The 22,703-nt window shown below is 46.8% G+C and overlaps 1 protein-coding gene across 10 annotated transcripts in view; it reads right to left on the bottom strand.

The window, feature by feature from the left end:
• Window positions 1–22,703, bottom strand: part of LOC105046734 (uncharacterized) — a 202,369-nt gene that overhangs the window by 39,637 nt on the left and 140,029 nt on the right. For all 10 annotated transcript variants that reach the window (XR_012142145.1, XM_073259552.1, XM_073259546.1 and 7 more), the window contains one exon: window positions 21,857–21,915. Coding sequence is in view for 9 of the 10 variants with exons in the window: in XM_073259552.1 (XP_073115653.1) it covers window positions 21,857–21,915 (59 nt within the window). In the remaining variant the exon portion in view is untranslated. The remainder of the gene's footprint in view (window positions 1–21,856; window positions 21,916–22,703) is intronic.

Genomic DNA, 22,703 nt, shown 5'->3' with positions numbered 1-22,703 from the left:
TGGAGAATAAATTGGGAAAAAAAGTCTCGTGCGCGCCCGCAGAAGCGTCGCGTCTCTTCGTGATTTGGAGAGTCCTGTTGATCAAATGCTTTCAAATTGGAATGATTTTTTGTGATAATGTTCCACATTTGATAAAATATTTTTGGTGATTTTTTTGAAATTTTTCCAGACTTATCAGATGGCCAAACGAATGCTGGAATCTTCCTCGCATGCGCGCGTGCGTGGTGATCAGACTTCGCGTGAAAGGATGCAAGATCACATCTCTCCGTGGATTTTTTGATCTCCTTATCAGGTGATCTGAGATCAGGATTGAATCCCCTATCCACGTGGATTTTTGAAGATTTTTCTGATTTGAGAAGGAATGCGAAAACATTCCTTCTCTGATCACGCGCGCAGAGCAAGGTGCTGATCGACGTATCATTGATAAGAGTCCTTCTGCTTGAAGGAACTCTTATCTCTGATAATCAGATCAGATAGACCTCTTGGATGAGGTGTGTCCCTCTCTTTTGGCGTCCCTCTGGTGGCTATAAAAGGGCCTGGGCGCTGGGTGTCTGAAGCATTCAGATCGAGTTTCCAATTTCTCTCCGGTTGCTCTCCTTTCTTTCTTACAACCTATCTTAGTTTTAGGACAAAGCTTTGGGATTTAAGACAGCCTTATCTGATCCTAACAAGGGTTGTGAGGGTCCTAAAGAAAGAGAATCAGAAGTCCAGAGGTTCTGAGAGGGTGGAGTCAGGTTCTTGGAGAAACCAGACTAGTATGAGGCTAGTCGAGTTCTAGGGGCTAGAACTCTTAAAGCAAGGTGAAGTGCTATCTTTGGTTCAATTTCCGTGTGGATCACCGTTGGAGAGCGGACACTTGGACACCTCGTGAAAATTGGGATTAGCACTACAGGTATGCTTCTTATCCAAATTTATATTTATTGTACTTTGATTATTATAGTCAAAGATTTTTGGACATTTAGATTTTCGGTGCATCGGGTGTTTTAAATAAAAATTTTAAACACCTAGTCCTTCCGCTGCGCCACCGAAATCCAACACCTATCACCTTCTCTACTCGTACATCAACCTCTCCTCTCTCTTTCCTCTCCTTTCTCGTTCTTATTCTTTTGTGCTGATCTAGACAGAAGGACTTCCTCTATTGAGTAACGTTAAGGGGGGGCGTTGCTTCTTTCTCCTTTCTCGGTCTACCAGGATCGGATATGCAGCTCGCCGCATAAATATGTTCTGCAGCTTGCCATCAATTTAAGTTCCTTCTGTGCCTACCTATATGTGGTGATTTTGGTCTACCGAATCTACCACATTGACTACCTGTCTCCATACTATTTTGATGGCTGATAGCACTCCAACGATGTCTACAACTGTTGGATCTCTGCCTCCCTCACATCTGCAAGATCTCACTACCATAAACTTAATGGTAAAAGCTATCTTGTATGGGCTCGAGCATTCAAGAAGTTTGTTAGGGCAAATGGCAAGCTTCACATTTTGATTGATGATCCAGTTCCTTCTTGTTGGTGCAGAATTCCGCCGACGCCGGAGAAACTGGAGTTGAGGGGATCGCGGCCGCCGTCGGGACCTGCAAGGAAAGTCTAAACCAGAGTTGGGGGTGCTCCGGCAAGACCCTCCGACGCTCAAGTCAGTACTCTACCTCAACAGAAATGGAGCACTCGAATGGAATTTTTGCAGAGTTTCGAGATAGAGTCTAGAGCTTAGAGAAAAACGTATCTGAGGGTCTCTTTTATAGACAGGAGAGCGTAACTGATTGACAGCGACGTCCGTAACTGCCTGGTATTGGGCCGTTCGGGGCCACGCGGAGTTTGTTACGGATAGTGGCGTCAGTGGGCCGTTTAGGGCCACGTGGAGTTTGTTATGGAGAGTGGAGTGGTGTCCATTGTCGCGACTTGCCAGAGAGTTCGGGCTGGACAGCTGAAGTTCGGATGGGATGTCTGAGGGAGCGAACTGGCTCTCTGTCTCAACAATCTAAGAGAGGCTCGGATGTTTTCGAGATTACTGACGAGTCCACTGTTGTCGGATGCTTTGGGCACTAATGCTGCAGGCGGAAGTCATCTACTGTAAAAGCTCGGACGGGGATTTTCTATTGGAGAAGTCCGACAGGAGTCCGATTATTAGAGAAGTTCGTCTGGAATCTGCCTGGTGTAGAAGCTCGTCTGAGGACTGTCCGCCGGAGGGGTCCGATTTCATGAGGAATCCGACAGAGGGTCGACCGACAATGAAGTTCGGATGACGTTGTGGAGGTTCATCCGCTGGAGGAGTCTTGAGGACACTATGGAAGGTCGAACGTTGGAGGAGTCCGGAATTCGATTCTGTTGTAGAAGTCCGGACGGAGTCCGACTCTTGTAGAAGTCTGGACGAAGTCTGCTTATTGTAGAAGCTCGGACGAAGACCAGTTGTCGTGGAAGCTCAGATGGAGACTTCTTATTGTAGAAGTCCCACTGCTGGAGAAGCTCGATCATTGACGAAATCCGGAAGAAGTTCGGAATAGAAATCCGGCTGGTGGAGCCCATCCATTGTAGAAGTTCGGACGGAGTCCGACTCTTGTAGGAGCTCGAATGAAGTTCGCTTGCAATAAAGGTTCGGAGTAAAGTCAATCGTGGCTGGAAGAAGTCTGGAAGAGATTCGGCGAATAGCCGATCACTGTAGAAAATTGACTGATAGTGAAGCTCAGAAAGCATTTGGAGCAGCCCGGTAGATGAATGGAATAGCTCATTATCGGAGAAGTCCGAATGGTATTATGGAAGCTCGAACAGTCGGGGGGTTTAGAAAGACTCCGCACAAGGTCGGAAGCCGGAAGAGCCCTGGGTGGATCGGCCTTTTACGAACTTCGGCCGGGGTTATTTTATACCCAACACTTCTAATGATGTGAAGTTCAAAGATTGGCTCAAGGAGAACTCATGTGTTTACACTTGATTGCTAAACAATATGGAGTAAGATGTTAGTGCTAATGTGGTGTTTCTAAATACTGCTAAAGAAATTGGGATGCTATTAAGGAGATATAGTCTCATGCCAAAAATTTATCTAGAGTATTTGAGTTGTCTCAGCAACTATTTTCCCTACGCTATACCGATGGATCCTTAACTGACTTCTATGCCAAATTCAAAAGGCTCTGGGATGAGCTCAAGATCAATCAACCATTAACTACAGATGTAAGTGTAATGAAGTAGCAATGCGAAGAGTTCCAAGTGGTTCAGTTCTTGGCTGCCCTTCCTCCTGAATATGTTCCTGTCCGTGATCAAATTCTTGGCGGTGACTCCTTGCCTTCTCTATATTCTGTTTTTTCTCATCTTCAGTGAGTTCCTCTTTCAAAATCTGAAACTACTTTTGTTGAATCTTTGGCACTTATTGCTGGTAGTCGCAGTCACAATTTCGCATCCGGCCGCGGCCATGGATGTGGCCAAGGGAGAAACCATGATCATAGGACTAGTTCCAACAGACAAAAATGTACTTACTGCGGCCGCACTAATCACGTGGAGGAGAAATGCTGGAAGAAACATGATAAGCCCTATTGGTGCAAAAATCCGCCTGCACCGGAGAAGCTGGAGTTGTGGGGGTCGCGGTCGCCGCCGGGACCTGCAAAAGAAGTCTAAACCGGAGGTGGGGTTGCTCCGGCAAGACCCTCCGACGCTCAAGTCAGTTCTCTGCCTCAACAAGAATGGAGTGCTCGAACGGAAATTTTAGCAGAGTTTTTGGGATAGAAAATAGAGCTTAGAGAGTAACGTATCTGGGGTCCCTCCTTTTATAGACAGGGGAGCAAAGGATTGATAGCGACTGGTCATGATCGCCTCGTCGTGGGCCGTACGGGGCCGGGAGGAATTTATCATGAAGAGTAATGGGGTGGAGTCGTGGCTGTCACCATGGCTCGCTACGTGGAATCAGTTGTGGGGAGTGGAACGACGTCCGTTGTCGTGACTCGTCAGGGAGTGGAGCAGAATCGTGGCCGTTACTGCGGCCTGCCAGAGAGTAATGGGGCCGCGTAGGACCCGCCGCAGGGAGTGGAGCAGAATCGTGGCCGTTACTGCGGTCTATCAGGGAGTAACGGGGCCGTGTAGGACCCGCCGCAAGGAGTGGAGCAGAATCGTGGCCGTTACTGTGGCCTGCCAAGGGGTCCAGACTTGTCGGATGAAATTCGGTTGGAGTCTGTAGCTGGAGTTGGGGGTGAAGTCCGGCTCCCGTAGGAGTCTGGACGAAGTTTACCTGTAGTTGAAGTCAGAGGTGAAATCCGGCTCTTGTAGGAGTTCGGACGGAGCTTACCAGCGTTCGAAGTCGAGGACGAAGTCCGACTTCCATAGGAGCCCGGACGGAGTCTTCTTTTGATCAAAGTCGGAGACAGAGTCCGGCTCCCGTAGGAGTCCGGACGGAGCTTGTCTGTAGTTGAAGTTGGAGACGGAGTCCGGCTCCCGTAGGAGTTCGGACGGAGCTTACCAGCGTTCGAAGTCGAGGACGAAGTCCGGCTCCCGTAGGAGCCCGGACGGAGTCTTCTTTTGATCAAAGTCGGAGATAGAGTCCGGCTCCCGTAGGAGTCCGGACGGAGCTTGTCTGTAGTTGAAGTTGGAGACGGAGTCCGGCTCCCGTAGGAGTTCGGACGGAGCTTACCAGCGTTCGAAGTCGAGGACGAAGTCCGGCTCCCGTAGGAGCCCGGACGGAGTCTTATTTTGATCAAAGTCGGAGACAGAGTCCGGCTCCCGTAGGAGTCCGGACGGAGCTTGTCTGTAGTTAAAGTTGGAGACGGAGTCCGGCTCTCGTAGGAGTTCGGACGGAGCTTACCAGCGTTCGAAGTCGAGGACGAAGTCCGGCTCCCGTAGGAGCCCGGACGGAGTCTTCTTTTGATCAAAGTCGAAGACGGAGTCTGGCTCCCGTAGGAGTCCGGACGGAGCTTGTCTGTAGTTGAAGTTGGAGACGGAGTCTGGCTCCCGTAGGAGTTCGGACGGAGCTTACCAGCATTCGAAGTCGAGGACGAAGTCCGACTCCCGTAGGAGCCCGGACGGAGTCTATCTGTAGTTGAAGTTGGAGACGGAGTCCGGCTCCCGTAGGAGTCCGGACGAAGCTTGTCTGCAGAATCTCCGAGGGGTCACTCCGGACACGAACTTCGGCTGGGGAGGTTTTACACCCAACACCAGTCCCCCTATTTTCAAGTTCGAGTTTCGATCGGAGGAAGTACAGAAGATTTTCACAGCCAAAGTCGTTTCCTTGAATTCTGCACATGACCGCCCTCGAAAATCCTGGCATTTAATGCGCGCATGCCGGAGCCTTTTTCCGATTAAGGCGATCCGAAGAGTCTTTTCGGAACTCCCACCAGAGCGTGATCCTAAGCGTCACGCCATAAAAGTCCGTGAACGGTCAACCCTATGCTGCAGTGAGGGGGACACGTGGTGGGCACTGGTTGGCCTAAGGACATCCGCCACCATAACTGCGCCAGGCTCCGTTGCCTATTTAAGCCCCCACCTTTCCTCCAGGGGCTTCACTTCGCCTGAGGGTCGATATCTTTCTTTCGCCTGAGAGCTTAGCCACTCAGCCACTCCATCGGTGCCCCTTCCGACTCCGAGCGTCCTTCGCGCCGGTCTTTGCCATCTCCGCCGGCTCTCCGCCGTCTCCAGTCCCCCGAGTCTCTCCAAGGGGTTCCCCCGCCGGGGCCTCCGCCCCGGAGGCCAATCTCAAGAGGATGCCACGGACTAGGAAGAGTGCAAGGAGGAGAACAGCAATCTGCGAGTTCTCCGATTGTCAAACTGCCGCTGAGGGTTCCCGTCACCTTAAAGGGGGCACGAGAGAGAATTCCTTCAACAACAGGGGTTTAATAACGGGGACAACCGGTGAAGGCATTCCGCCTGAGAATTTCGGAGTAGCTGAACGGGGCGACAAGTCAAGGGGGCAGAGCTTTCGTCACAAGCCGTGGCGGGATCCTTGATGTCGTCGGGGCCGAGGGACCAGAAGCGGTCGGCGCCGACGGTGGGGCAGTAGAACTTGTTGCGGGGACGGTGGAAGTAGCGCATGCCGACCTTACCGGAACACCTAGGATGGTGGTTGTCGTGGAGCACATGGCGGAGGCGCATGTCTCCGACGCCGTCGCTGCCTCCGGGGTAATTCCGGTTCTTCTTGAAACAGGTCGTCGTCGCCGCTGCCGTTGCCTTTGCTGCCCCCTGAATTCTATCCCATCCTTTTCCCCCTAGGGTTGGGATTTCGGAGATGGAGCAGAACGAGGCGGGGGGCGAGAGCCGAGAGGCTTGTCACACGTACTGGAAAATGTTGCTGGGAAGGACAGAACCGAGAAGAGAAGTCTACAGCTCGATGCGGCCTCCGGTGTATCCCCTTCGAGTCTTGTAATAATGTTTTCTTTTTCTGGCCCTCCAAGTCTTGTAACGTACATCTTGTTAATCGAAAAATGAGAAGGAGATTTTGTTACTTCGTTCGCACTTTGCGTCGAATTATTGTCTGCCGAACTTCTTTCCTTTACCATTGTTGTTGTTGTATTCCCTTCTCTCTACTTATCTTCTTTTCTTCTTTTCCTCCTTTTCTTCTTTTTTTTTTTTTTGACGTCGTCCGTAGGTCGTCGGTAGTTGTCACGTCGGCTCGCCTTTCAGTTGTCCTTCTCCCTTAACCTCAATGGCTCTATGATGTATATTTGACGAATAATATGAGAAGGGAATTTTCTGCTACCTCTTTTACTCATGTGTTGAATTGTCGCTTGCCGAGCTTCTTTTCGGCCTTTACGTCGTTCAGAGGTATCCGATTGCCATCGTATCGACTCGTCTTTTTCGTCCATGGCCGCAGCTCCGTTTGGGGTCGCTCGAGTTTGGCGCCCCCCATCAGGGCTCGAGCTCGGAGGTCTGAGCTTCCGTCACCCTGAGGAAGTCATCTCGTCTAGGTCTTGCGTTGAAAGCTTCTTTGAAAGCTGGGGTTCTTGATAAGAACCCCAACCCTTGCTGAGACGGGGTTCTCTACATCTTTGACGCTGTTTGTTTTCCATTCGTCGCTGACGTAGTCCATCGCTTTCCCTTTTAACTCCTCTCCCCTTTTTCCTTTTCGAGTGGGATTTTTTCCTCCGCTCTTGGTGGGGCTGCGGGAGTCCGGCTCCCGTAGGTGAAGTCGGGGCGAGGTCCGGCTCCCGTGGGAGTCCGAACGGAGTCTACCTGCAATTGAAGTCAGAGGCAAAATTTGGCTCCCGTAGGAGTCCGGGCGGAGCTTACCAATAGTTGAAGTCGGAGACGAAGTCCGACTCCCGTAGGAGTCCGGACGGAGTCTGTCTGTAGTTGAAGTTGGAGACGGAGTCCGGCTCCCGTAGGAGTCCGGACGGAGCTTGTCTGTAGTTGAAGTTGGAGACGGAGTCTTCTTTCGATCAAAGTCGAGGGTAAAGTCCGGCTCCCGTAGGAGTCCGGACGAAGTTTTATTGCGAAAGGGCCGCTGGGGAAGGTCCCCCTTTTTCTCATCTGGTCTTGAATGACCAGACCTTAATTGATGTCAGGGCGAGGTTCTTTCCCTATTTCTGTCGTAACAGGTTTCAGCTCTGGTTATGACGAGGTTCGCCTCGTCTCTAACGTGGCTGTAGGGGCACATATAGGCATTGCTGGGCCTTTCCCCCCGTCCGGTCTAAAGAGACCGGGCCTTCGACTTTGCTCAAGTTAGGGCGAGGTTCTCCTCCTATCCCTAACAGGACCGTGGGGGCACATATGGGCGTTGCAGGGCCTCTCCCTCCATCCGGTCTAGAGAGAACCGGACCTTCGACTCTGCTCAAGTTAGGGCGAAGTTCTCCTCCTGTCCCTAACAGGGCTGCGGGGGCGCATATGGGCGTTGCAGGACCTCTCCCCCCATCCGGTCTAGAGAGAACCGGACCTTCGACTTTGCTCAAGTTAGGGCGAGGTTCTCCTCCTGTCCCTAACAGGGCTGTGGGGGCGCATATGGGCGTTGCAGGGCCTCTCCCCCCATCCGGTCTAGAGAGAACCGGGCCTTCGACTTTGCTCAAGTTAGGGCGAGGTTCTCCTCCTGTCCCTAACAGGGCTGTGGGGGCGCATAGGGGCGTTGCGAGGCCTCTCCCCCCATCCGGTCTAAAGAGAACCGGGCCTTCGACTTTGTCGAGATGAGGTTTTCCTCCTGCTTCCGACACGGTTTGTTTTGATTGCCCTGTCGATATAAGCTCGTGCCAAGGGAGGAGACATATAAATATGCAACTTTTATTTAAAATAAAGTTATCGGTAATACATTCGTAGATTTTTCGAGCTCCATGGTCGCGGGAGGTCTGCTCCTCCGAGCTCCTTGAGGTAATAAGTTCCGAGCCGGACCACCTCTTTGACCTCATACGGGCCTTCCCAGTTTGGGGCGAGCTTCCCTCGATCCTGAGGTTGCGAGACAGCGGCTCGTCGAAGCACTAGATCTCCCACTCTAAAGAGTTTATTCCTGACCCGGGAACTGTAATAGCAGGCGACTTTCTGTCTGTAGGCTGTCATCCGAACTTGAGCTACCTCCCGCTTTTCTTCCAGTAACTCGAGGTTGGCTTTAAGACCTTGCGAATTGCGATGTTCGTTGAATGCCACGACTCGCGCCGACGGGAGTTTAAGCTCAATTGAGATCACAGCCTCCGTTCCGAAGGCTAAAGCAAAGGGGGTCTCTCTCGTGGGCAGTCTTTGGGTAGTTCGATACGCCCACAACACATGATAAAGTTCGTCTGCCCAAGTTCCCTTCGCCTATTCAAGCCTCATCTTGATCCCTTGCAGCAGGGTTCTGTTGGTCACTTCAGCTTCGCCGTTCGCCTGAGGATGGGCTACTGATGTGAAGTTGTGGGAGATATTTAGATCTTCACAGAATTCGGCGAATCTTGCTCCCGCAAACTGCCGTCCGTTATCAGTGATTAGGATTCTTGGCAGACCGAACCTGCAAACGATTGACTTCCAGACGAAATCTTGCACTTTAGCTTCTGTGATTTTTGCCAGTGGTTCGGCTTCGACCCACTTGGTGAAGTAGTCAATCGCTACCAGGAGGAACTTTCTCTGCCCCGACGCCATGGGAAAGGGTCCAAGGATGTCCATCCCCCATTGCGCAAAAGGCCATGGGGCACTTAAGGGTGTAAGCTCGGTGGCGGGCTGTCTCTGGATGTTGGCATATCTCTGGCATCGGTCACATTTTCTGACGTATTCAATCGAGTCATGGTGCATCGTCGGCCAGTAATATCCTTGGCGGAGCAACTTGTGGGATAAAGATCTAGCCCCCAGATGGCTTCCACAGATTCCTTCATGCACTTCCCATAAGGCGTAGTCAGCTTCCGAAGGCCGGAGATATTTTAAAAGGGGCAAAGAGTATGATCTCTTGTACAACTTGCCCTCATAAAGGATGTATCGGGAGGCTTGATTTCGAAACTTCCAAGCTTCTTTCGCATCCTGGGGGAGAACCCCGTCTCTGAGATATGTTATCAGTGGGTCGATCCAGCTAGGCTCGTGGTCAATTTCCATCACGGGCCGTGATTCTTCCGTACTCGGGCGCTTTAGCACTTCAAAGAGAACATCTTTGGGTAATTCGACCGGAGCCAGCATTGCCAGCTTGGAGAGAAGGTCGGCCCTGGTATTTTCCAACCTCGAAATCTACCTGATGTTAAAGCTGCTGAAGGCGGAGATGAGCTCCTTTACCTTTTCAAGATATTTAGCCATGCTGTCCTCCCGCGCTTCGTAGTTTCCGTTGACTTGTCCCACTACTAGTTGAGAGTCGCTGTGGACCTGGAGCCGATCTATTCCCAGCTCTTTGGCGATCCTCAGTCCTGCAATCAGAGCTTCATATTCCGCTCCGTTGTTCATTACGAGGAACTCGAAGCGCAGAGCGTACTCCGCGACGATCCCTCCGGACTGATCAAGATCAGGCCCGCACCCGCGCCTGACATGTTGGAAGACCCGTCCACGTAGAGGGCCCAAAGGCAATTAGAGGGATCTGCTTCTTCTTTGGGGGAGTTCGATCGGGGCTTCAGGCCGTCAATTTCACCTTGTTCAGGTTCGGTCTCCTCTGGGATAGTACACTCCACTATGAAATCTGCCAATATCTGGGCCTTCACTGCTGGCCTGGGCCGATAGTTGATGTCGAATTCTGTGAGCTCGATCGCCCATTTTGCCATCCTTCTGGAGGCATCCGTCCGGTGTAGAATCGCCTTGATCGGTTGGTCGGTGAGCAGCGTTATGGTGTGCCCTTGAAAGTAGGGTCGGAGCCTCCGGGCTGCAATCAACAGGGCGTAAGTCAATTTTTCTAATTTAGTATACCTGGTCTCGGCGTCTCTCAACGCGCGACTGACGTAGTAGATTGGTCGTTGGACTTTTGCTTCTTTGACAAGGACTGCCGCAAGAGCCATGGGAGAGACCGCCAGGTATAAAAATAGTTCTTCTCCAGGCTCTGGCTTCGCCAACAGTGGAGGTGAGCCGAGGTAGTTCCTTAGTTCTTCGAATGCCTGTTGGCACTTAGGGGTCCAACAGAAGTTCTTCGGTTGCTTGAGGGTTTAGAAGAAGGGTAAGCACCGTTCGGCCGACCTCGCGACGAAGCGATTCAGGGCTGCTACCCTCCCTGTAAGGCGATGAACCTCTTTTATCGATTTTGGGGCAGCCATCTCCTGGATGGCGCGAATTTTTTCCGGATTGGCCTCAATCCCGCGCCCCGACACCATGAAGCCCAGGAACTTTCCCGAGGTTACTCCGAAAGCGCATTTAGTCGGGTTCAGCTTCATTTTATATTTTCAGAGGGCGTCGAAGGTCTCCTCGAGGTCGGCGATGTGGTCCATGGAAGATTTGCTTTTTACGAGCATGTCGTCCACATAGACCTCCATGTTGCGGCCGATCTGCTCCTTGAAATTTTTATTCACCAACCGCTGGTAGGTTGCACCTGCATTTTTGAGGCCGAAAGGCATGACCCTGTAACAGTAAAGGCCACGGTTAGTAATGAATGCGGTCTTTTCTTCGTCTTCCGGCCCATCCTGATTTGATTATAGCCGGAGAATGCGTCCATGAAGGTGAGGAGCTCATGGCCTGAGGTCGCGTCCACAAGTTGATCGATTCTGGGAAGGGGGTAGCTGTCCTTTGAGCAGACTTTATTCAGCTTTTTGAAGTCTATGCACATCCTCCACTTGCCGTTTGCCTTTTTGACTAGGACAACGTTGGAAATCCAATCAGGATAATTGACTTCTCTAATGAATCCGGCTTTCAGGAGTTTGTCCACTTCCTCGACTATCGCCTTCTGCCTCTCTAGTGCATGACCTCGAATTTTTTCTTTCGTCGGTCGATGTTTTGGATCGACGGTTAGTCGGTGTTCCATGACATCCATGTCGATCCCCGGCATGTCCGCCGGAACCCAAGCGAAGACGTCCGCATTCTTTCACAAAAAATCGATGAGACGCATCCGCACCTCTTGCCCCAGGTTGGAGCCGATCATTGCCACATGCTCAGCATTCCTGTCGTTCAAAGGGATAGGTACCAGATCTTCGATTGGGCCGCCTCTTTCTTCAGTGAGGTCGTCGCGAGCATCCAGCCCATCAACTGGACAGGGGTCGGATTGGTCGCTTCTTTACAAGGCTATGTTGTAGCAGTGTCTGGCCAGGGCTTGGTCTCCTCTGACCTCTCCGATCCCCTGGTTGGTAGGGAATTTCAACTTCAGATGGTAGGTTGACACGACGGCTCGGAGAGCATTGAGGCCAGGTCGGCCGAGGATTGCGTTGTAGGCTGACGGCGCCTTCACCACCAGGAAATTCACCAGAGCCCTGGTTTGCCTTGGATATCGACCTGCAGCTACAGTCAAAGTTACCACTCCCTCCACCGGGACAGCATCGCCGGTAAACCCTACTAGAGGGGAGCTAATCGGCCCCAAATGGCCGTCAAAAGTGGACATTCTTGAAAAGACGTCGTAGAACAAAATGTCGGCCGAGCTTCTATTGTCGACAAGAATGCGGCGGACGTCGTAATTTGCTATATTCAAGGAAACTACAATCGCGTCGTTATAAGGGAATTGAACTCCCTGAGCATCTTCTTCAGTAAAGGTTATGGGCTCCTCAATCTTTTGTCGCTTGGGGGGTACGGCCGATACGTTGGTAGCTTCCCGCCGGGATTCTCCCGAAATGTTGGCGAAATCCATCGGAGGCCGATTGTCCGACCGCTCCATGCCGGCCACCGTTGCCGGAGGATGCAGGGCCTGAAAGACTGGAGGCGAGGCCGGAGCCTGAGATCTGGCCGCGGAGGCCGTGGATCGTCGCGTGGATGCCTTGCGGGGAGGCATCGGGCAAAGACCAAGTGGAGAAAGGAGGAGAGGGCGCCGGAAAAGATGCCCGGGGGCAGTCTCGTTGAGCGCTCCTTTAAGAACAAGGGTACTGCGAAGACACAGCCCTTCCTCTAGCGCCAATCCTGTTGGTGCAAAAATCCGCCTGCGCCGGAGAAGCTGGAGTTGTGGGGGTCGCGATCGCCGCTGGGACCTGCAAAAGAAGTCTAAACCGGAGGTGGGGTTGCTCCGGCAAGACCCTCCAACGCTCAAGTCAGTTCTCTGCCTCAACAAGAATGGAGTGCTCGAACGAAAATTTTAGCAGAATTTTTAGGATAGAAAGTAGAGCTTAGAGAGTAACGTATCTGAGGTCCCTCCTTTTATAGATGGGGGAGCAAAGGATTGATAGCGACTGTTCATGATCGCCTCGTCGTGGGCCGTACGGGATCGGAAGGAATTTATCATGAAGAGTAATGGGGTGGAGTTGTGGCTGTCACCATGGCTCGCCACGTGGAATCAGTTGCGGGGAGTGGAACGACGTCCGTTGTCGTGACTCGTCAGGGAGTGGAGCAGAATCGTGGCCGTTACTGCGGCCTGCCAGGGAGTAATGGGGCCGCGTAGGACCCGTCGCAGGGAGTGGAGCAGAATCGTGGCCGTTACTGCGGCCTGTCAAGGAGTAACGGGGCCGTGTAGGACCCGCCGCAGGGAGTGGAGCAGAATCGTGGTCGTTACTGTGGCCTACCAAGGGGTCCAGACTTGTCGGATGAAATTCGGTTGGAGTCTGTAGCTGGAGTTGGGGGCGAAGTCCGGCTCCCGTAGGAGTCTGGACGAAGTTTACCTGTAGTTGAAGTCAGAGGTGAAATCCGGCTCTTGTAGGAGTTCGGACGGAGCTTACCAGCGTTCGAAGTCGAGGACGAAGTCCGACTTCCGTAGGAGCCCGGACGGAGTCTTCTTTTGATCAAAGTCGGAGACAGAGTCCGACTCCCGTAGGAGTCCGGACGGAGCTTGTCTGTAGTTGAAGTTGGAGACGGAGTCCGGCTCCCGTAGGAGTTCGGACGGAGCTTACCAGCGTTCGAAGTCGAGGACGAAGTCCGGCTCCCGTAGGAGCCCGGACGGAGTCTTCTTTTGATCAAAGTCGAAGACGGAATCCGGCTCCCATAGGAGTCCGGACGGAGCTTGTCTGTAGTTGAAGTTGGAGACGGAGTCCGGCTCCCGTAGGAGTTCGGACGGAGCTTACCAGCATTCGAAGTCGAGGACGAAGTCCGGCTCCCGTAAGAGCCCGGACGGAGTCTTCTTTTGATCAAAGTCGGAGACAGAGTCCGACTCCCGTAGGAGTCCGGACGGAGCTTGTCTGTAGTTAAAGTTGGAGACAGAGTCCGGCTCCCGTAGGAGTTCGGACGGAGCTTACCAGCGTTCGAAGTCGAGGACGAAGTCCGGCTCCCGTAGGAGCCCGGACGGAGTCTTCTTTTGATCAAAGTCGAAGACGGAGTCCGGCTCCCGTAGGAGTCCGAACAGAGCTTGTCTGTAGTTGAAGTTGGAGACGAAGTCCGGCTCCCGTAGGAGTTCGGACGGAGCTTACCAGCGTTCGAAGTCGAGGACGAAGTCCGGCTCCCATAGGAGCCCGGACGGAGTCTGTCTGTAGTTGAAGTTGGAGACGGAGTCCGGCTCCCGTAGGAGTCCGGACGAAGCTTGTCTGCAGAATCTCCGAGGGGTCACTCCGAACACGAACTTCGGCTGGGGGGTTTTACACCCAACAAGCCCAATTGGGCTAACCAAGTTATTGAAGGATCAAGTTGCATACTGGATCGATTAAACTTAAACGCAGTGGATTTCAAAAAACAAAAAAAAGAAAATGATCCAACATCCAATCATAGTTCTAAATCAGATTAACAAACAAGAAATCAGCATATAGAATAGGTTGTGACAATCTCATTATCACCTTGCGCGAGTAGATGAACACTGCAATCCGAATATCGTGGATCTGAAGGAAGTTCGTTGTTGAGCTGCACACGTGTCCGACCTCTATAGATATCCACCGAGATCAATCTTGGATCGTCTTTCTCATGAGCCTTTCTGGATCCTAAATCAACTCTTAATCTTCTTTCCTCGATTTCAACCCTTAAGACTTCCTTGGCACAAGAGGAACTCGCCTAACAACCTTAGGCAAGTGGAGATGGGGACGCCCAACTCTTTGGGCATTGGACAAAGTGGAGAGGGTGACGAGGCATGGACATAAGGAGAGATTATGAAAATCTAATTTTCATCACATGGCAAACCCTAAAAGGCTACCTTTTTATAGACCCTTGATTTGAATTCAAAATTCAAACCAATTGACATAAAATAGCTGCTTGTTATCTCATAACAACTCATTCTATTTAATCTAATTTTCTTCCCAAGAAAATCAGGTCTAAATGGTATGTGATCCCTCCCAAATAGGTAAGTAAAGTGGGTGCCAACACTTGGTAGCCACTTCTCTTCATCCAAGCAAGAGAAAGAGAGGGCGTGTGCCCTCTCCCTTCTCATGCTGAAACTAGAGAGAGGCGTGTGCCTCTCTCATTCCTCCATATGGATTCCAATGGTGAGCACACCTAGAACATGCCAAGGAATGTGCCCCTCTTGATTTCATCTAAAGGTGGCATGCGCCCCTTCCATAAAACCTGCGCCAAGTCAAGGGAGAAAGAGGAAATGAACCAACTAATTGGTTTGACCCAATCCTATTGAGGCACCAAAAGTGGTGCCCCTCTTGACCCAAATAGATTAGGTTAGAAATAAGGCAATTGACTTGATATAAATCTTATCCAATAAGCAATCAAATCCCAAGAAGAAATTTAGGTTTAACCTTGTGCTAGCATGGTGTGCCTAAATCCAATAAGATTTCACCAAATCCTAATCCAATTGTGACTTCACAAATGCCCCTTTCATAAAACCTGCGCCAAGTCAAGGGAGAAAGAGGAGATGAACCAACTAATTGGTTTGATCCAATCCTATTGAGGCACCAAAAGTGGTGCCCCTCTTGATCCCAATAGATTAGGTTAGAAATAAGGCAATTGACTTGATATAAATCTTATCCAATAAGAAATCAAATCCCAAAAAAAAATTTAGGTTTAACCATGTGCTAGCATGGTGTGCCTAAACCCAATAAGATTTCACCAAATCCTAATCCAATTGTGACTTCACAAATCCAATTGGATCAATCCAAGATTAAATTCCTTATTGTGTGATCCCATAGGTTCAATTCTGTCTGGTAGTGAGACATACCGTGATCTCCATCATAATATTATTGAAACTTTTTTCAACAGGTTGGAACAATTCCAACTCACACCCATCAATGATCATCAATCCAGTATGATCCTAGTGAGCTCTCACAATCCATCGATGACATCTAGTAATATATAGTGGCAAGCCAGCAGAACTGAAGAGATAAACCTCAAGATGTAGTTACTGTGATTCAATTCTTCTATCATGAGACTTGATAGGACAGAGGTCAAGGATAACTCGTCAAATCTTATCCCTATCATATGTTAGAATCAATCGATTCGAGTCCGATGTGAAATCTTATGGAAACATCTTTCCATCATTCACACTGCTATAGCTATGGACTTTAGGACTCAATCTCATGATCTACATAAGGCTACTCTTCTACCGAGATTGATAGATCCCATCTTGGTGCGATCCAAATCCTACAATGAACATACTGCAGCCAACATACACCTAAAGGCTCCATATGGCTAGGAGATCGAGTTTGATATAGTCAAACTACAGCACCTTCAAGGTGAACTACTTATGCATCTCAGATCAAAGAACTAAACATACTACTGCAGCTATGAGTATGTCACTGGTGAGAAAGCAAATATCGTTATAACTACTCGAAATTGGTCACACTCGGTACCCTTATTCATAACAAGCACTTGCACTTTCGCTCCGGTGTCTCCACACCGTAGATTCAAGACTCATCTACCCTAAGGAAGCAATCATGCACCAATCTTTTCGGATCAATCACCATCCCCGTGATGATCCTACAATCGGAAGCATTTTATGAGTTAACTAATAATAACACGTCTCAATTCTCAACTCTTGAGAATATATGTTATCATACCCATTAACTCAATAGACAATTCACAGACACAATAAACACAGATGTGAATGGATAAAAATCCAAATTTTATTAATATATAAAAATTCAATTATAAAATTATGCCTCTAGAATGTATACATGTATCAGCCAATCTGGCTTCTAGGACATACATGTAATAGTTATTGCTTCAGAGTCAGGGAGAGCTGAGACTACTGTTGCACCCACCGAAGTCACTCTAATACTTTGACTATTTTTCGGACAGACCTGGAGTAATTAGTCTGCCAGGCGACTCAACTATCTTCTGCTTCTTCGACTCCTCCCATAGCATCCTTTGCCTCAGGTAGCACTATTCTCTTGTCTGCCACTGCATCTCCACCTTCCTCTTGGGTCATTGACTCATGCGCTACATCACATATGTTAGGTGACTCTAGACTATTCTCCTTTTTATTTTCTGTTTCAAAAAATCGTCCTATCTTTCTAGCTGATGGCAGACAATCGCTAATATCTGGTTGTGGTTCTGTATCACCCACTTCCTCTTTATCACTTTTTTCGGTTCTTTATGTGCTTAAATTTTCATTAAATCTTTTTGTCAGTCAGTTCTCTTACAAAGTCTTTAAACTATTCAGTCACCTTCTATCCTTCTTATTATATTTTTCAGGATCTCTTGACAAGGAAGAAGATTGGTGGGGGCCATGAAGGTGTTGATGGCCTGTATTACCTGGATGTTCTAAAATCGAGAGCTCTTTTATCTGTGGTGAGTCCTCAGCAATAGCATTATTGGCTTGGGCATCCATCTCTCCAAAAACTATATCAAATTATCCCTCTTAATAAGTCGTCGGTCCTGTCCAATTGTGAGGCTTGACAACTTGGAAAACACCATAAGTCAATATTTCCAAAGAGTTGATAAAACTAGTACAAGGTTATTTGAGTTAGTTCACTCTGATATTTAGGATCCTTCTAGAGTCAAGATTCATACTAGTCATAAATATTTTGTGACCTTTATTGATGATTTTTCTCATACCACCTAGGTGTTTCTATTAAAGGAACGGTCTGAGGTCTTGTTTGTCTTCAAAAATTTTCATAAAGAAATAAAGATGCAGTTTTCTACTGATATTTGTTCTATTCGCACTGACAATGCTCTTGAGTTTGTCCAGCAAGAGTTAAATGCATTCTGTGCCTCAAACGGGATTCAACACCAAACTTCTTGTGCATATACCCCTCAACAAAATGGGTAGTTGAGCGCAAAAATCGTCATTTTCTTGACATTGCCTGCCCATTCCTTTTCATATGCATGTACCTAAAACATATTGGGGAGATGCTATTTTGGCTGCTTGCTTTCTTATTAACCATATAACATCTTCAATACTCCAAGATAAAGTTCCCATTCAATTTCTATATCCACATCATCCATTATTTTCTTTGCCTCGTACCGTTGGATGTATAGTTTTTGTCCATGATCTTCGACCGAGCTTTAGACAAACTATCTCCTAGAGCTATCAAATGTATTTTTCTTGGCTACGCCAGAAACTAGAAGGCTTACAGATGCTTTGACCCTACGAGTCACAAGGTATTCGTCAGTGTTGATGTCACATTCTTTGAGAAACAGCCTTACTTTTCATCTGTAGGAGAATCTTTGTCTAGTGAGTTACTAGTTCCACTAACACCTATCCTTGCTCCAGTGTTTCCTTCCACTTCAGAAAAGCCTGCAGTTATGCCTTATTTCTCCACCACCTCTGAAGGTGTATACTCGACGTCCACAGAATCAGGTCCTAGCACTTTCGCCACCACCATCTTCGCCCTCAAAAAGCGATCCAGTATCTCCACCACCTACATCAGATTTGCATCTTCCCATTGCCATACGAAAGGATAAACGTTCTTCTACTCAACATTCTATTGCTTCATTTGTTTCCTTGAATCATCTTAGTCCTGCTCTTCAAAAGTCTTCCTTGGCCCTTTCTTCTATTCCTATTCCCAGGAATGCAGAGAAGGCATTATCTCACCCTAGTTGGCGACACGCAATGCAAAAGAAATGTCTGTCTTAGAGAGCAAAGGCACTTGAGAGTTGGTCTCTCCTCCAGCTGATTGTGAGGATGTCGTTGGGTTTTCTCCATCAAGTACCTGCCTAATGCCACCATGGAAAAGCTTAAGGCATGATGGATTGCAAAAGGATATTCTCAGGCATATGGTGTTTGATTATTTTGAGACATTCTCTCCTATGGCACATCTCAGCTCCATTCGAATTTTGATTTCTATTGCTGTCAACATGGATTGGTCACTATATCAACTTGATGTGAAAAATACCTTCCTCTATGGTGATCTTGAAGAGACGGTGTATATGGAGCAACCTTCGGAGTTCGTTGCTCAGGGGAAGAGCTCTGAAGTATGTCGCCTGAGGAAAACAATATATGAGTTGAAGCAGAGTCCGAGGGCTTGGTTTCAGAAGTTTAGTCAAATTGTTTGTCAATTTAGCTTTATCAAAACTCATGGGGACCATTCGGTGTTTATTATGCGCACCTCCATTGGAGTGGTCATCCTAGTTGTCTATGTGGATGACATTATTATCTCAAGCAAAAACCAAACTGACATAGAAGCAACTAAAAGGCACTTGAAACAATATTTTGCTACTAAAGATTTGGGTCGGCTGAGGTATTTTCTTGGAATAGAGTGGCTCGAAATCGTCAAGGACTTGTACTTTCTCAGAGAAAGTATGCTCTTGATCTACTACAAAAGACGGGCATGCTTGGTGCTCGACCAGCAAATATTCCTCTAGACCAAACAGGAGCATTCTGAAAAGAAGATTCTGAAGAACTATCAGACAAGACTGCACACAGAAGGCTAGTTGGTAAGCTTATTTACTTAACAGTTATCCGACCTGATATTTTATTTGCAGTTGGTGTGGTCAGTTAGTTTATGGACAAGCCCAAGAAGTGCAATTGCATGTGGCATTCTTAGGTACATTAAGAAAGCCCCTAGACTTGGATTGTTTTACAAAAAGAACAACCATACCAATATAGTTGGTCATTCTGATGCTGATTATGCTGGTTCGAAGATAAACAAACGATCAACTTTTGATTATTATACATTTGTTGGAGGAAATCTTGTGACTTGGAGAAGTAAGAAACAAGGCGTGGTGGCTAGATCCAATGCAGAAGCAAAGTATCGAGCAATGGCTCATACTGCTTACGAGTTAATCTGGATGCGTTCCTTGATAATAGAGTTTGGGTTTCAGCATGATAAATCCATTCCTATGTATTGTGATAATCAAGCAGTCATGTTCATTGCTAACAATCTAGTATTTCATGAAAGAACAAAACACATAGAGGTTGATTGTCACTTCATCAGAGATCAACTTACAAGTATGTACTTCATACACTCATGCTGAAGATCAAATGGCTGATGTGTTCACTAAGCCTTTGGGAGGCAGCAGGTTCTCTCTTTAGGAAAATCCTATTGTATTGTATTTTTCCTTATAAGACTTTCCCTCTTTAGAAAAATCTTATTTATGTACACTCCTATATGTAGGAGTACAAATCATAGAATAATATCATATCAATTCTCTCCCATTTTCTGTTTCACCTACAACTTTCAAGACAATAAAAAATCCATCAGTACTGGAGCCTCCCCCCTCGGATCTTCACTGTACATGCACACACAATCACATTGATTCTCTGTCACTTTTTCCTTAATATCTCCTCTAAAGTAAACATTTATTCAATATACGAACCAAGAAAAACAATTTGATCAGTTTATTTTGATATTTATGCCTCCTACGGAATTACCTGTTCTACTTAATTGTCATGAAATGCATATAGAAGCTCATATTGGTTTTACAATTGTCACGGTAAACATTCATGACAGCATTCATCATAGAGATAAGAGATGTCCAAGGCAGTCTGCCTTCATGTAAGTTTCTGAGTTATCATGCAATACTAGTTATGCAGCCATCTTTCACATGGCACTGCACTGGCATAAAAAAACTAGTCTTCATTGGTACATTTCTTTCCCTAAGGTCTTCATTTGTTCGATTTGTCAAGAATCTAAATGAAGATTATTTTTGAGGTATTTTTGTTGTGATTGGAACCATGTGTTCATGCAGAACTTTCACCTAAAATGATGAGAAATGTTTCAAATAGCTGTTGCAGATATGAATAGGCCATTTGAGTAAGTCATGTTGCTTGTGATGCATGAAGAAGATCCTTGTTCTGATGCTTGAAATATAGAAATGATTAGTTTAGAGAACAAAATGCCAAATATAACCACGACATCAAAATAGGATAATCTGGAAGAAAACAATTACTGAGATCCAATAAATTCAACATGGCAGAATCACGAAATGCAAAAATTAAAAAACATATACTAATCTTATGGACTTGCACACGAACTCCTCAATTAGAGGGTATGCGGAGGACATGCTCATATAGAAGGAAAAGTCCAGTTATTAATTATTAGAAGATAAAATAATATGTTACTTTTATGTTATCTTTGCATTAGCCTAGGAATGGAATAGTCTCATACTATGTTGGTGGGAAAAAAGTATAAAATGAAATTATGAGGCTACCAGTGAGTAACTCTTGAATCACTACGTCCAGGTTAGTAGAAATGTCTCATGTACATACGTTCAATTGTGATTGATACAAAATCTGCAATTCTATAGACCATATATCTGTGTACTGTTACTAGTTTCAGTGAATTTTAGCATTTTGAATATAGGACCTTCTTATGTCAATGAGAAACTACAATGAGAACAGAATATCTTTTACTCAAAGGAAGGCATATCGGTACCCTATTAGATTGACATGTTAACATCTATGCACTATTATACACAGATCATGCTCAGGCTTGACTCCACACAAGCGTGACTCCATTTTCTTATTACTAATATACCCTACCAAATAATCAAGACTTCCATGCTTCTTCCTGTATACCTGGCCCACCATGGTCTGTTCCTTTTCTTTCTTTTACCATTGGTCATGAGGATCCTGATTCCCATTCTACTTCTTCCCATCATAGCTATTCCCATCTTAAAATAAACATAACCACTTAATTTCTTCTTTTTTAAAGGAGAAAAACAAGAATGGTACACCTCCCAAAATTGAGAGTGTATTTATCAAATTACATGAACAGTAAAAAGAAAAAAAAATAACCAGATTGGGGAATCATAGGAATCCATACTCACATGCACAGAGTCATGTAAATTGCATATGTGCTATTCCAAAGATATAATCCACACTGAGTTTATTGATGGAAAAGTTAACATATCACAGCAGGCTGCGAAGCATATGAATACCAATTCCATGAACTTGATGTGTGACTAATCCTCGGCATAAGATGTGACATATGCTTAAAACAACAAATGCAAACATCAAAGCAAGCAGATAAAATTGAAAATGGTAAAACAAGGTTCGCAATCATGGTACTAGACCCAGTACCGGTACCATGCTGATACAGTGTCAAATCGCCCGGTATGGGAGTCCATTAGGCATTTCAACACAGTCACCATATGCACATAGATAATGAGATCGCCAACCTATGCAAATTCGTATGACAAATGAGAAGGCATCTTACACATCAAGACACTGCACAGGTATGGTTGATAATCCATCATTCATGATGATGCGGATGCTCTGCAGTAGAAAACCTCATTGGGATCAATTACATATAGATGGATATAGCTACTATAAGCAGCAAAGTAATAAAAACTTTAAAACCACATTTTTCAATTGTTTTATGGACTTCAATTAAACAATATCCATCTATAAGACTAGAACATCAGCATCCCAACCACAGGCAAGTACAAGAGGCTAGAATCTCAACAGAACATTGGACAGTTGCATTAATGCATCCAAGTAGTCCGCATCTTTTTAAAGCTTTACTAAATGAATAATGTCGAAAACAAAAAAAAAAAAAGCAACACTAAAATAAAATCCTGATATGACCATAAAGTAAAACCATAGGATAAGACATACAAAAGCTAAAGGACATGTATCGCACGTTTACAAATATTTCAAATCAGACTTGGACAAAGATGCACATAGATAATGAGATTTTTCCTCCATAAAATTCAATAATCAAGAAAAACTTAAGGTGAAATATTTATAATGCATTTGTTCTATGCTTCAATATGTTTAAGTTTAGCACCCGCCATCCGTGAGTGGACTACCAATAGCTTCAAAGGATAGATTACATTTTAAATTTGATTTACAATGTATTTATAAAAAAAATATTTGTACCACTAATATTTAGTGGAGCTACATGTGAAGCATCAGTCACTAATTAAGAGCCCTTCTAGAATAGCACAAAGCTTTATTACTAATAATATAGTACTTCCTTCTTGTCCGTTTCCTACTTATATATCACAAACGGCATTAGTGCGATCAGCTACCAACCTACACTCCTTAGACGGTTTTGTTGC

The sequence above is a fragment of the Elaeis guineensis genome, chromosome 6 (genome assembly GCF_000442705.2).
Source record: "Elaeis guineensis isolate ETL-2024a chromosome 6, EG11, whole genome shotgun sequence".
Classification (NCBI taxonomy): domain Eukaryota; kingdom Viridiplantae; phylum Streptophyta; class Magnoliopsida; order Arecales; family Arecaceae; genus Elaeis; species Elaeis guineensis.
Note: the sequence above shows the minus strand (reverse complement) of the source record. Positions and strands in the feature narration are given on the sequence as shown.